Here is a 15,987-nt window from a genome sequence, read left to right as displayed (position 1 = left end):
CTCTTTTATCTTGAATTCCCTTCACCTACCAGCTGTAATCATTAGCTTTACCACAGTTCCTCTTAGATGTAAAGGCAATCTTGTTTTTATTGACCAAAAGAAGAAGAAAAGATATTGCCCAGAAAACTAAGGGATAAAAAGTTTGGGAGGTGCCGATAACTGTAGTCTAGAAAATGTGAAAAACTTTACCTTTAGCTGGCCAGTGATGTCGCGGCAGCTGACTGTCTTACCAAGCAAGAGACTAAGGTTCAGGGTCAGACCAACGGTTCTGACGGCTGGGCTGGACACATAGTTGAAGTGAGACACCAAGGAAGAGACGGCCAGCCCAACCCCTCATACGGCATCCCTTCCTGGTTAATCCATGGGGTGATAATGACACTGACTGGCCTCATCCTGCCAATGAAGGGCAAGGCACTGCAATGATGGCGCCTAGAAATGAATAGGAGTGATTGGGAATAAAAGGGGGAGGGGGGAAGGGTGGCCAGGATGAAGAAATGAATAAAACTCCAAATTTCGGTTACAACTCACTGTCATACCTATTATTCTAATATCATTATGACAGGGGGAATGGAAAAGGGAAACAAAAAAAAAGAAAAAAGAAACAAAGAAAAAAGAAAAATTTCTACCTATTTAAATTTATGCAGCATTTTTAAGAATTTGAGTTTGCATCCTATAATCTGACTATATGTAACTAAAGCAAGAGGTTGACTCAATTTAGCTTATAAACCTATAGCAAAGAGTATTTTTTTTATCATCAGTGTTTTCTAAATTCTGACAGCTTAGAACTATTAAGTTTTTATTACAACAAAAACCTCAATCTACACTACTGAAACAGACCATACTTACCAAACAATTCCTTGGGCTCCAGAGCCAATTGGTTTCAGCTGCTGGTATCGCTTTAGGACAGTGAAAGTTGAGTCTGCCACTTGTACACTGTAAAACTGACTATCACATTTACTGTCACTCATGATGTAGTGTCATATAATATTCCAAAGAACTGGTACAGTCGTCAGATTCCTTGAAAAAAAAAAACAATGAACATGCCTTCTTATTGAAATTATACATGCATAGCTCACTTAATAGTGTTTCAAACTTTTGGTATATAAGACATTATGGTTATGAGCTGATAAACTCAGACCAAGTTCTGAACTTAAGCAACAACCAAAAAATACAAAGACATCTATCTTAATGTACAAGATTATTATGAAGGGAAGAAACTTTGAGACCCCGCATGACCACATCTTAAGGGACTGGATTAGGAAACCACCACCTTTGGAGAAAAGAATCTGCACATTTTTACTAGCCATGACAAGACCACGTCACTATGTAATTCGCATCAGTTTCCTGTGGGGCCAGATTATGCTGAACTATCTCAGCCAGACATGGAGGTGTTCCGGAGATGTTGCAAAATGAACATGTCTATGTCCACGCAGAAAAACAAATGAACCAGGCTTCTGCTCTGTCCGCAAATTCAGGCTAAAGGGATGAACCAGAAAGCAAATCTGATGTCAAAGTGATTATAAAAGTGCTAAGTTAAAGGACAGCAGGGTGTTGGAGGGCTGGCGACATCTGTGAGCACCATGCATACTGGTGAGTGTGTTCCTAACTTACGAGCTGGTTCTGGAGCTAGCCGATATTCCTGGCAGCCCACGTCACTAGTGGGCTTCAATACAGACAGAGAATTCTGTCATAACCTACAGTCAATAACATGGACACTGTGATGTTAATCACGAGGTATGAGTATAAACTGGCAGGCCCAGAGCAGCCTTTTTGTGGTTCAGACAGTAAGCTAAGATTTCTACGCTGCAGGAGCCTCTGTGATTTTATACAGAAAACAAAACAAACAGAAATCAATTGGCAGGAAGCTACCCTTACTTAGTTTCCTGGCTCCTGTCTGACAATGTTTATTCAAAAGTTAGCAAGTTATTTATATTGGTCATTATTTAAAAATTAAAAAGCCAACAATAAAATCATTTAGGTAAGTATTCCACACTATTTAAAAACACAGAATTTAAAGTTTATTCTACAGCTGCCCCAACTTCTTGCCTGTTTGTTCCACCACCTAACATTTAATGTCTACTCATGGGATTTTTGGTACTGGTGATACATATTTCATAAAATTTATATTTGCTTCATATATATATATATATATTTTTTTTACCATTCTCAGGGCAGTGACTGAGGCACAGCTATTAGCACCAGTAGCCACTCTGACCAAGAGCCATTGCACACTGGTTGAGGACTGTCTCGGGGAGGCCAGCACTGCACCAGATAAACTGACATAGTGCTCACGATGACCCACAGGGATTGCCAGCCCCGTGCTACACTGCAGCGACCCAAAGCTTAGTGAGCTGGCTAAGCCATGCAGCTGTGAGAAGCTGGCCTAAGCTCTAAGAGGGTACGGGCAGGTCCATCTTGATCACCGTGGCACCTTATATTTCTAGGACAGGGAGGGCCTGGACCCTGGGACAGAGGTAACACTCAATATACTTCTGCTGATCTGACCCTATAATACTGTAGCTCATGATTCCCTCATGATGCTGCTCCATTTTACTGACATCTTAAGGAATATCCTTCTCTTAATTTATTTATAGTTTTTAAGAGGTTGAGACAATTCATTTCAACATTTGTGGGGTGCCTTTGAACAAGAAAGTGATAAATAATACAAAAGACATGGCAAGATCAACCAGGAATTGGTCTTGAAGCACCATCTAATTCACTCTTTGAGGAAGAAATGTGAGAAATGAGTCTGTTATCTTTATTGTAATCTAAGTTACAAAGAGGTAAGGGCCATAAGCAAAATGTAAACAAATCTGAAAGGCAAAAGACGTTCAATCCACAAGCAGGAGTGCAGAAACAAGAAGAGCTTCATGGAAGAGGAGGCCTTGGCCCTGGACAATCTTGCCAGAGAGTAGAAGCACAGAGCTCACAGTCTGTGCTCAGACACGGGGCTCAGCTTGACCAGGGGAGTACAAATGCAAAGGATCAGAGACAGACTCAGCGAAAAGCCAGGAGTCAATACAATCTGCTGTTTCTTTGCCATATAGTAATGTACCAGCAACGATGGTCATTCACAAAGCATTTGAGTACCACTGTGGACCATGTCCCTTGCCAGAACAGCCAGCCTGCCTGCCTTTTGGGTCTCGAATTTACAGAGAGTGCACACTGTGTGTACACCCAGAAGTGAGTGAATGCAAGGAGGGCCCTAAAGCCAGAAGGCCGGGGGTTTAAGGTGCAGGGAAGAGAAGGAGCATGTGCAGAGAGCTGGAGGTGCCTTCTAAGCATGACAAGTCATTTGAGATTTGGTCTTGCTGGGTCGTACAGGAAAAACTGGAGACAGAAAACAAGGCCAGATCATCACGAGCCTTGGAAGCCATTGGGAGCCACCTGGGTCTGGACCTGGGCCTAAGGGCTGTGGAGGCATCAAAGCACAAGAGGCACAGGCTCTCAGACTTGCTTTTCAGAGAGGTCATTCGGGAAGCTGAGAAAGGGACTGACTGGAATGAGCAGGGCTCAAAACAGGCAGACCTGACAAAAAACGGCAGGATCTGGTAGGTGGGGAAAAGAAGGAAATGCATGGCTTAGAGGAAGAATGTATGTAACTTGTTGCCCTGTAGGAGATGGGGAGAAATAAAGGTGAAACAGCGGAAGGTAGGCAGGAGACAACTGCAGAGTTGGAGAGTTTGACTTTGGATAGGTCTAAAGAGGCCAGGGACAGTATGAGAGGGCCCGGCTGCTGACCTACTCCAGGATCCACTCCTCCCTTCACTTTAATAATAGGAGCCATCCTGTTCCAGCTGGACAAACAGCTGCCCAGCTAGAGAAGACATCTGGCCACTTTCCTGGCAGCCAGGTGTGGCCAGACGACCAACTTTTACCTAATAAGATGTGAGCAGAAATGACGGATGTTACTTCCAGATCATTTTTTACACAGAAAGCTGCTTGCCTTTCAATCTATCTTTCTCCCTTGCTGGTGGCTGGGTGATCAGCAGTTGTAGTCCCAGAAGTTACATGCTGAAGACACTAGAATCACCCAAGAGCCAGAGTCCTGAATGCCGGTGTGGAACAGAGCTGGGCCATTCTGGTCCACCTGTCCACACTGAGATTGGCATAAATTAATCTAGATCATGTTGAATAATTCTGGAAATCTCTCTCTACAGCTGTTGTAACCCATACTCTGACTGGTACAGTATTAGATTAGCTTTTGTGAATTTGGGAAGTATATTACATCATTGTGTTACTCACTTAGTTGTGTTCAACTCTGCGACCCCATGGACTGTAGCCCACAGGGTCCTCTATCCATGGAATTCTCCAGACAAGAACACTGGAGTGGATAGGCCTCCCCTTCTCCAGGGAATCTTGCCAACCCAGGGATCAAACCCTGGTCTCCTGCATTGCAAGCAGATTCTTTATCATCTGAGCCACCAGGGAAGCCCCCTATATTACATCATTAGATCAATAATTAATACAATTTCATCTCAAGATTTTAAATAATTTTTAAATTAAAATAAGTTGCCCTTATCAGGCAGGAAAAAAAAAGTCACTTAACAAAGAATCTGTTAGGGCCACCTCCTCTGCCAAGCCTGGGCTTCATGAGAGCAAGACAAAGAACCCCAAACCCAAAGAAGAAAACATACAAATTAACTGTTAATGAAATCAACTCCTGAGATGTATTTCAACAAAATGGACCTCGTGATCCTGGGGCTCAGCAATGAAGAATCCACATGCCAATTCAGGAGACGCAGGTCAATCCCTGGGTTGGGAGATCCCCTGGAGAAGGAAATGGCAACCCACTCCAGTTTTCTTGCCTGGAGAATCCCATGGACAGAGGAGCCTGGCAGACTACAGCCCAAGGGGTCACAAAGAGTCAGACACTACTCAGCTACTAAAAAACAACAACAAACAAAAGAAACAGTCACAAACAAAACGGACATCAACCAAGTTTCAGAAGACAATTTACAAATTGAGCAGTGTAAGACTTCTTCAGGCACCCACATTACCAACACACAGAAAGCAGAGTCCCTGACCTGACTCCCATCCCCAGCAGGGGCTGGCTCCTCACCTCGGCGCCCAGCAGTGGGACCCGCTGCCTGTCACTCAGCTTCGGTAGGTCTGCCTCTGCCCCTCTCTGCCAGGCGAGGAGCTCCTCAAAGGGAGGGAGGGCCTGTCTTCCCTCTCATATGACATTATTAAATGCCAACCAATGATCCACTGAGAAAGCTCCTAGGAGGATACACTCTGTGCTTACAGACCTGAGCATGGTGAGTGGATGCCTCAAGGTTAGGAAGCGGCATGGCCTTTGCTAAAGGCAACTGCCTCATGTCTACACCCTCCCCACTTACCATGCTGCTTTGATGAATGCCTGTCAAATGAATTGCTCTAACTGAAAAACTCTATTTCTTCAAGATTGGAGACTCCTGTAGTATCCCCTACAGGATACTGGAGTAAAATCTACCCACTCTATGAACAAACATTGGGCAGGAGGAACATTCCTATCTATTTAGAGCCTGGAGTAAGAAATGCTTTAAAATTTTTTCTCTACCTCTAGTATTCTAAATATAAACAATTCAGGTACTGTAAACATAGTATTAAATCCCTGATTAACTTTTCTAAATAAAAAAATTAGCTCTAACTATCGCTTTCTGGGGCTTAGTGGTAAAGACTAGTGGTAAAGACCCTGCCTGCCAATGCAGGGGATGTAAGAGGCACAGATTTGGTCCCTGGGTCGGGAAGATCCCCTGGAGGAGGGCATGGCAACCCACTCCAGTACTCTTGCCTGGAGAATCCCATGGACAGAGGAGCCTGGCGGGCTGCAGTCCCTGGGGTCACAAAGAGCCGGACACAACTGAAATGACTTAGCACAGCACAGCACAGCCTTCCACCACAGCCTCACACAGTTACAACATTCAAACGGGGAACAACAGTGGGGAGCGTGCAGTGTGAGTCTCGGGGAGATGTCAGCTACTATTTACTACTGAGTTCTCCCAACAAACATTTCCTGACAGCCTGCTGTGTACCAAACATGAGGGATGTGTGTGTGTGTGTGTGAAAGTGTGTGTGAGTGTGTGTGTGTGTGTGAGAGTGTGTGAGTGTATGTGTGTGTATGAGAGTGTGTGTGTGTGTGTGTGTGTGAGTCTGAGAGAGTGAGTGTGAGAGTGTGTGAATGTGTGTGAGTGTGAGAGTGTGTGCGCGCGCAAGTGTGTGTGAGTGTGTGCATGCGAGTGTGTGTGTGAAAGTGTGTGTGAGTGTGTGTGTGTGTGAGTGTGTGAGTGTATGTGTGTGTAGGAGAGTGTGTGTGTGTGTGTGTGTGAGTCTGAGAGAGTGAGTGTGAGAGTGTGTGAATGTGTGTGAGTGTGAGAGTGTGTGTGTGCGCAAGTGTGTGTGAGTGTGTGCATGCGAGTGTGTGTGTGAAAGTGTGTGTGAGTGGGTGTGTGAGTGGGTGTGTGTGAGGGTGTAAGTGTGTGTGAGAGTGTGAGTGTGTGAGTGTGTGCGAGAGTGTGAGTGTGTGTGTGTGGTCAGTCGCTCAGTCATGTCCAACTCTTTGCCACCCCATGGACTGTAGCCCGCCAGGCTCCTCTCTCCATGGAATTCTCCATTCAAGAATACTGGAGTGGGTTGTCATTCCTTTCTCCAGGGGATTTTCCCATCCCAGGGATCGAACCCAGGTCTCCAGCATTGCAGGCAGATTCTTTACTCTCTGAGCCACCAAGGAAATCATGGAGTACTAATCAGACAATCCTTTCCCTCCAAACCACCAACACGTAATTATCACACCATTCAGGAAGTGTCCTGGGGGTATGCGCTGCCTGCATGGCAGAAGTCCAGCAGAGTGGTGTGCAGAGGGAGAGAACAAGTGGAATGCATGAGTGAGAGGCAGATGCAGAGGAAGGCTTCCTGGAGGAGGCAAGACCTGCATGTAAGTAACAACCTAGCTGTGACAAAGCATGTACTTTCACATATACTGGTGAGTATAAATTACATAAATTAGTAAAACACTATTTGGAAGTAAAATAGGTAATATCTAAGGAAAAATCTGCATGACTCCTAACCTGGCAACTACAATTCTATATAAATGCACCTGACAAATATACATGTACAAGGATGCAAAGACAACTGTGCAAGGATGTTTACAGCACTGCTTGTAACAGGCAAAAAACTAGAAATAATCTAAAAAGTACCCTTGGAACGACTGAATAAATTATGGCATAAAAGCATAATAAAGCAATTAACAATGCAGGGACTTTAGGCATTGATATGGAAAGATGTTTAAGATGTATCAGGAAATAAAACAAGTCAAAGAAGAGTACATGCAGTAAATGCCACTGTACAGAAAAATACACAAACACAGCCAATACACTAGCAAGTGCAGAGAAACAGTGGAAAATGAGACGTTCATTCCTGACATTATAACATTTTTTTTCTTTTACCTATGCACATATTTCACATTTTAAAAACTAAACACTTTAAATAAAAAGCTGAAGAATGGTCACCCTGACCCCTTTACAGAGAATGGATTTGAGGTAGATGAGACGAGACAGGGAGGCAAGAGGGCCAGGCTCAGTACACAGTTACATACATTCTCCTGCAGGTGGTGACTGCAGCCACGAAATTAAAAGATACTTGCTCCTTGGAAGGAAAGTTATGACCAACCTAGACAGCATATTAAAAAGCAGAGATATTACTTTGCCAACAAAGGTCCGTCTAGTCAAGGCTACGGTTTTTCCAGTGGTCATGTATGGATGTGAGAGCTGGACTATAAACAAAGCTGAGTGCCAAAGAATTAATTGATGCTTTTGAACTGTGGTGTTGGAGAAAATCTTGAGAGTCCCTTGGACTGTAAGGAGATCCAAAGAGTCCATCCTAAAGGAGATCAGTCCTGGGTGTTCATTGGAGGGACTGATGTTGAAGCTGAAACTCCAGTACTTTGGCCACCTGATGTGAAGAGCTGACTCATTTGAAAAGACCCTGATGCTGGGAAAGGTTGAAGGCGGGAGGAAAAGGGGACGACAGAGGATGAGATGGTTGGATGGCATCACCGACTCAATGGACATGAGTTTGGGTGGACTCCGAGAGTTGGTAATGGACAGGGGGGCGTGGTGTGCTGCAGTTCAAGGGGTCTCAAAGAGTCGGACACGACTGAGCGACTGAACTGAACTGAACTGAACAGCTTGTGAGATCCAGGGTGCTATCCTCACCCTGCAAATGAAGAAACAATTTGCAGACAGGAAGTAACTTGCCCAGATTCTCACTGGAGAGTAGCATAGCCTGGATTTGAATTGAGGTGTATTTGACTACAATATCCATGCTCTTCCCAATATAGTACTGGAATATCTCTAATTTTACTTAGAAAGTAAAGTGATTGTCAAAGGGCTAGTTAGGACCAGGACAAAATAATACAGGCCTTCACATCTTGTTGGCTTCAACCCACCTAGACATTTTTCTTCTGATGATGAAGATAATGCAGTGATCCACAGAATCAAACCTTTAATTACACTAATGCTTCAGAAGACCCAGGGCATTCAATATTTAAATGAACTGACTGCTGTGATTAAAAGCAGATTTTCACAATCACCTTCTTTGTTTCAATGCTTGCTGCTAAAAATTTTAATCAAATTGTTCTTTTTTCCTACTTTATTCTCATTAAAAATAGTATGCCTGTGTGTGTGTTAGTCACTCAGTCGTGTCTGACTCTTTGAAACCCCAAAGACTGTAGCCCACCAGGCTCCTCTGTCCATGGAATTCTCCAGGCAAGAATACTGGAGTGGGTATCTATTCCCTTCTCCAGGGATCTTAGCACAACTTTATCTTTTCTGAATAACCAAAAACCTTACAGCATCTCAGAACCACTCTTTTGAACATCAGTTCTTAAGTTATGGCATATACTAAGACACAGAATAACAACTAGTAGCTGGCTATCATGTTACTCACAGTTGGATCCTAAGCGTCTAGCAAGAATATCTCCTACTGGCCCCTTGCAGTCATCAGTCTCCCCACCTCCAGCCCTGATACCCAGTGTTGTGAGTAAACGCCTCATTGTGCCCAAGACACACCAATAGCCAAAGAGCTCTCCCAGCCTCCATTCCTGATACCTCCAATCCATGGTCTGTGCACATGAAAACCTTTACACGAATGCTCAAGCAGTTATATATGTAATAGTTCAAAACTGGAAGAAATCCAGATGTCTTTCAGTGGGTGAATGGTTAAACAAATTGCTGTACATCCATCCATACGATGGACTACCACCCGGCACTAAAAATGACTGAATTGTTGATACTCAGCAACAATTTGGGTAGGTCATAGGGCATTATGAAATTTTAGTGACAATTTTAGTGATAAAAGCCAATTTCAAAAGGTCCATAATTCATGTATACAACATCCCTAAAATGAAAAATTACAGCGATATAGAGCAGATTAGTGGTTACCAGGGGTTACGGATGGTGGGGGGTATGGGGGGAGGTGTGGTTATAAAGGGGTAGTACAAGGGAGATCTTTGGGATGATGAAATAGTTCTGTATCTTGATGGCAATGGCGGTGGTTATATGAACCTCCATATGTGATAAAACAACAGAGAACTATACATTGTACCAATACTAACTGCCTGGTTCTGGTATTGAACTATAGCTACATAAACACACAACCGTTGGGGGATACTGGGTGAAGAGGGCACAGGACCTCTCTGAACTATTTTTGCAACCTCTTAGGATTTGTAATTATTTCAAAATAAGAATTAAAAGAGATTTGTTGAAAAGGATTTATGATTATACTACCCTTATGTTTGAGTTCCTTCAATAGTGACCGACTGTGTTAAGAGCAAAATTCTAGTGCACCAGCCCTAGAATTTTACTCTTAACACAGTTGGTCACTATTGAAGGAACTCAAACATAAGGGTAGTATAATCATAAATCCTTTTCATAGGGATTGGGTGGAGAGGGAAGTGGGAGGGGGGATCAGGATGAATATATGTAAATCCATGGCTGATTCATGTCAATGTATGGTAAAAACCACTACAATATTGTAAAGTAATTAGCCTCCAACTAATAAAAATAAATGGGGGAAAAAAAAAAAGAGTAAAATTCTAATTCTGCGAACAGCAGAGGAGTTCTGTAGGGCCTCTGGCTCACTCTCAAGCATTATCAACCACCCTGGGAGCAGCAGACCAGCTACTACACACCTTCAGGTCTCTCTGCCTGATATGACTTCCCTCCCCGTTCTGTGCTCCTGGCCAAACTTCATCCTCCCAAGTCCAGGGCAAGCACCTGCTTTTCCTGCAAGTCTCCCTCAGTAGGCCTTCCTTTCCAACTGTGCCAGGCACTCCCCCTTTTCCAGGCCCCACAATCTGTATTCATTTGCCTTGCAAGTCTATCTCTCCTTCTGCTCTGTGAGCTCCTCTCTTTCTCAGTCCTCTGCTAATTACACAGTGAGTGCCCAGTAAATCCTTGTTAAAGGAAAACTAAATGGGATGGTAAGTGTAAGGCAGCTCTGGAGTCAGGGTGAGTGAGCCTGGGCAAGCGCCTACACTCATCTGTAGAACGGGGATAACTGCAGAGTCTACCTCTGAGGACCACCAGCGCAGTGCTCAGCACAGGCCATGGTTTCACCTTAGCCGACCTCAGAACAGATATTACCACACTCATTCTGCTTGTTCCAAACAAATATCTGCATTCTGAAAATGTGAACTAGAACCTGGTAAGTGCAAAGGTTGACATGGTTAATACTGGTGAGCACCTCCATGAACGATACGACAGGAAGCAATGCACAGAATTTACTTTTCATTCTAGGGTGTGGCAGATAGATGATGTGTCATGAAATTTTTAGAAGTCATCCACTCTACAACACATAATAGTAGCTATGTTTCTGAGAGTTAAGAGTTAGAAAAACAGATTTGATTCCAGAATCAGAGCTAGGGGATTCACTATCTGGTTTGCATCCCTAAGCCTAGATATTCTGAAATCAAACTAGTAGCAGCATCAATTTAGATACACAATATTCAAATGGTGTAACATATTAAATTATTTACAAATCTGTAGAAACATATGTGTATGTACGAACATGTATATTTTAAGGAAAAGGAGTTGTTTTAAAGGCAATTATTCTTATTCTTTCTCTCAGAATCATTGTAGGGAGTGGAGCTATGCTTTTTAAACAAATTGTTCTAAGTAAAAATATGTTTTTAAACCAAATCCCCAGGTTTTTCCTATGCTGGCCTATGGAAAGACAAGCTAACAGGTGGTTTTCACACTGTTCATTCTCCTAATGCCAAATAATTCAGGTATGGAAACACGTTAAATAACAACCTTAAAACAGGCCAGAATTTATTTAACATAAAAAGAGTTAACACCTCGCTTTTGAAAACCTGAAAGTGTTAGTTGCTCAGTTGTTTTCAGGTTTCTGTGTTCTTGGGATTTTCCAGGCAGGAATACTGGAGTGGGTTGCCATTCCCTTCTCCGGGGGTTCTTCCCGACCCAGGGATTGAACCGGGATTTCCTGCACTGTAGGCAGATTCTTTACCATCTGAGCCACAAGGGAGGGGGAAAAAAAACCCACCTCATTTGTAATCCATATATCCTTAGAATCTATTTTTATTATGCCTGAAATGTTTTAGAGCATGTAGTCTTTACTTAAGAAAAGTTCTTGGGTAAAATCAGCTAGGAGAAAGAGGGAGTAGAATATTTTATAAAATCCAAAACCAAGAAAATGAACCAAAAAACCAAATGAAATTAAAGAAAATCAAATTTGCTAAATTCCACTTTCAAATATCTAGTAAATTTCCTTAGCTATAAGGAATTCCTATGCTAAAATTGAGACTACTCTTGCTGATTATTTCTATATCTATTAATTTATAGCCCAACATTTTCCAAAGAGGATTTGAGGCACCAGTTAAAAATATTTTAACTGGCAATCCAAAGGCCAATATAAAATCTGAGAAGACCCACAGTACTTTATAAAAAATGAATTCTTGCTGTGCAAAAGATACACAAACTTGTCCCCCCAAATAATTTGGCCTTTTAATGAATCAAAGGGCCCAGGCACTGAGTGTCAACAGTGGCTAACATCACAGTGAGTCAAGCAAGATTACCTGCCTCTAGAGGAAGCGCACACTCCACCTAAGAAGGCTCCCTGGATCCAACCAAACCTAGTCTAAATCCAACTACAAATTTTCAAGAAATACAGAGAAACACGAGAAATTACATTGCAGAGGTACAATCAGTAAAATCCCAATAACAGAAATATTATCACTTCAACAAATAAACAATAAGGAAAAGAAAAACAGAAATAAAGAGGGATCTACAGATTAAAAGATATTATCAACCAAACACAATAAACGGTCCTTATCTGGATCTGGATTCCAAGGAGGAAACTATTAGAGAAACTATCAAATTTATGAGACAACTGAAAATTTGAATGCTAACTGGCTATTTGATATGACAGAATGGCTAATTTCTGTTTTTCCAAGTTTAAAAGAATTCTTATTTAAAAAATTTTTCAGACATAAACTGAAAAATTTATGGGTGAAATGACATGATAGTTAGGATTTGTTTGAAAATAAAAGCGCAGTGTTTGTGTGTGGAGCGGGGTGTATGAGAGTTGTAGGCATGAGGTCAGGGATGAACAAGGTTGACCAGTAGATAGTAATTGCTGAAGCTGGATACTCCTCTGTTCCCTTTCCTACATGTTTGAAATTTTAGTTACAACAAAGACTGTTGTTGAAACTAGTTCATACAATCACAAAAGGCCAAATACAAATTTGATAATTCTTAAGGAAAATTATGTAAAAATGTCACCTTCTTAACCAAGTATAACTAGATCAGAAACAGCTGTGCGTGCATGTGTGTTAGTCATTTCAGTCGTGTCCAACTCTTTGCGACCCCATGGACTGAAGCCTGCCAGGCTCCTCTGCCCATGGGATTCTTCAGCCAAGAATACTGGAGTGAGCTGCCATGCCCTCCTACTGCCAAATCGACAATGTGAAGGAAAAAATGTGGTTTTGTTTTACCTCATATATCATGAAATAAATTGGTTTACTCACTAGTAATTGCATCATCTGCACTTTTCTCTATCCAGAAAGTTAAGACATTTTATTTTAAACAGACAAATTGAGGTGTACCCTCTAACACTTATTTAGGAAGGTCAAATAAACACATTTTAATCTGTCAACAAATCATTCAAAGCGGCAACCTGAAAATTAAGTTCTCAGGAGTGGATTCTCCTCAAGAAACTCAGGAAAATCAACACTCTTCAGAGACGACTATGCCAAAATAGGATTGTCTTTAACCCCGTAGGATCCTTTTGAAGGGGAAAAAAAAGGTTAAATGAAGGGAAACGTTATCTAGATTGGATTTTATTCTTCCGGAACAAATTAAGAGCCAAAGAAAATACTCAGACCTAAGGGACTCAGGAAAGAATGCTGATCTGTGGGAGACCTGGGTTCAAATTTCACTTTCCAGCTGCTTGCTACAAAACAGACTGCCCAAACTCTGGGAGCCTCTGTTTCCTCCTGTGTAGAAAGTGGAGGTTAGCAGGCTTCCTAGCTGTTATCACAGGGCTCCAGTGACAAAAGAGAGTTCCTGGACAAATAGGGCCTAGCTCCCCTAGTCTTGGGCTACCTTTCTAGCTCACTGCAACTCTTCCCTCCTAAACAACCTGCCTTGAAGTCCGGAGTCCGACAATCCTGAAATAAAACTGAATGAGGTCTGCATTTGCTTGGCTCATAGCACTGAAAACATTTTAAAACAAGCTACTGCCAACAATTAAAAATGAAGAGAGTACAGATACAAATCCCAAGTTCTGACTTCTTTCCAAAAATTGCTGGGTAAGTGGCGTCTGGTTCTCAAGGGTCTCCACTACTCCGATCTCTCACACCTGGCCCCACAGGCTGATTTTTGACCCCAATATTGGGCTGAATATTGGAGAAGGGGATGACAGAGGATGAGATGGTTGGATGGCATCACCGACTTGATGGACATGAGTTTAAGCAAGCCCCGGGAGTTGGTGATGGACAAGGAAGCCTGGCGTGCTGCAGTCCATGGGATCTCAAAGAGTTGCACACGACTGAGTGAGTGAACTGAACTGACTGGGCTGAAGCTCCCCCTTCACCCTGCCCTTCCCCACTTCTTGCCTTCCCCTAGACCTGACAAGTTTCTCATTGCCATTCAAGTCAACTCCAGCACCAGCCAAGCACCACCACCTCCTCCAAGTTCCCACAGCACGGCCCCTCCTCTACAGCAAGCTGTCCCAGCACTGTCTGCATGTCTGCTTTCTCTACTGGGCTCTTGGGCTCTCTGGAGGAAGGGACCCTGTTGCTACTGCCTTTGTGTCCCCAGGGCTGAGCAGAAAGCTGACCTAGATAATGTAGAATTCAGTCAATGTGTCCTGAATGCGAGGAAGGAAGTTAGAGCTAAAACACTATAAAAATGTCAGATTTTATATTACAGCTTGTTCTGATAGTTACCAAATAAAGGGGTCAAGGACATTAAAATGTTTCACAAAACTAAAGCAACCTACCATCTGCATACAAGTTTCACAAGTTAGTCAGAAGTCACTAAACAAACAGAGAAAGCAGAGGCAACAGGCTGGCAGGGTCATTCATTCATTCATTCACTCACTTAACTAATATTACTGAGTACTTACTGCGTGCTTTCTAAGCACTGGGGATAAAGCAGTGGACAAATCAGACAACTACCTGTTTTCATAAAGCTATAATCCTAATGGGAGAGACAGAAAATAAACAGGCAAATCAATAGAATAGTTTCAAACCAGATACTGGAAAGAAAATTAACGTAATGAGACAGAATGACTAAAGGAATAAAAAGGGTGGTCAAGAACAGCATTCTGTAAATTGAAACATGTGAGGAGAAGGACCAGAAGGAGTCAGCTGTGCAAAGATCCGGGAGGCAACTCCAATCACTGGATACAAGTGCAAAGGTCCTGAGGTAAACAGGGCTGAATGTTCAAGGCCAGTAAGATGGGTAGGTTAGGAGACCAGGGCTCCGGGTTGGGGGACTTGTCGGGGGTGAGTTGGTCAGGGCCCGCTCAGGCACTGCTGGGTACTGAGTATGCAATGACAAGGCACTTGGGGAGCACGCGGATGGAGGACTCTGGGCGGACTCTGCTACACTCAAACCAGCAAGGAGCAGGATCCCGCCCATTTTTCCACAAGTGTGCACCGGGCGGGCTCCTGCCCAGGGGCTTTCACACACATTCATAGAGCTTGACAACAACCCTGTCCAAAAAGGGGAGACATTTCCCCCACTTTGCCGAGGGGAAAACAGAGGAACAGCAAGGATCAGTGCCTTCGCCAAGGTCGCAGGAATCAGATCCCAGGCTTCTGAGCATCCGGGAGGAGGTATGCAGCTGGGTGCCAAACAATCGGGGCGGGGGAGGGGGCGCCCACAGACCCTACAGCAGGTCTGCCGGGGCCAGAGCGGGTAGCGAGCCCGCAGCTGTGGGGCGAGGACAGCCGGGCGTAAGGGGGTGACTGCGGCAAGCCTGGAGGACGAGGGGCTGCGGCCGGGGTCGCCAGCACCCCGCAGACCCCGGTCGGCCCACAGAACTCGGTCTTCCCGCTCCGCACCCCTCTGTCCCCGCGGAGCCTGGCCCCGCGGCCTTCCCGCCGCCCCTCCCCGGCGAGGCTCGGTCCCAGAGTCCCCGCTGGGCCTAACCCGCCCGCCGGGCTCACCTCGCCTCCCCGCCGCCGCGCCAGAGGGAGAGGGCAGGCGGGCGGACTGGCGGCGCAGCGCGCTAGCTGCTCGCGGCTCCGCTGCCCCGGGCTCGGCCGGCCGCCCCGCCCCGCTCTGCTCCGCTCCGCCCCGCCGCCGCCGTCGCCGCCGCCGCAAAGGGTGTGAGGGGCGCCGGGGCGCTTAGGACCCTTCCGGTCTGGATTGCTTCTCCTCCGCTGCAGCCGCCGCCGCCGCCGCGGCGCCCGGCCTGACCGATCCGTGCGCCGGCCAATCAGCGCGCGGGAAGCTGGGCGGGCGCGGCCAATCGCGC

At 44.4% G+C, this 15,987-nt stretch overlaps 1 protein-coding gene across 4 annotated transcripts in view; it reads right to left on the bottom strand.

Moving 5' to 3' along the window:
* Positions 1-15,778, bottom strand: part of MAPK9 (mitogen-activated protein kinase 9) — a 68,072-nt gene extending 52,294 nt beyond the window's left edge. For 3 of the 4 annotated variants that reach the window (XM_061149622.1, XM_061149619.1, XM_061149620.1), the window contains exons 1-2: positions 15,677-15,778; positions 847-1,017 (exon numbers count right to left, since the gene is read on the bottom strand). In XM_061149622.1, the coding sequence (XP_061005605.1) occupies positions 847-968 (122 nt within the window). In that variant the 5' untranslated portion in view covers positions 969-1,017; positions 15,677-15,778. Of the gene's footprint in view, positions 1-189; positions 430-846; positions 1,018-15,676 lie in introns of those variants that run through there. The other variant, XM_061149621.1, reaches the window with a different exon arrangement.
* Positions 15,779-15,987: the final 209 nt, after the last annotated feature.

This window comes from Dama dama, chromosome 9 (genome assembly GCF_033118175.1).
Source record: "Dama dama isolate Ldn47 chromosome 9, ASM3311817v1, whole genome shotgun sequence".
NCBI lineage: Eukaryota > Metazoa > Chordata > Mammalia > Artiodactyla > Cervidae > Dama > Dama dama.
Note: the sequence above shows the minus strand (reverse complement) of the source record. Positions and strands in the feature narration are given on the sequence as shown.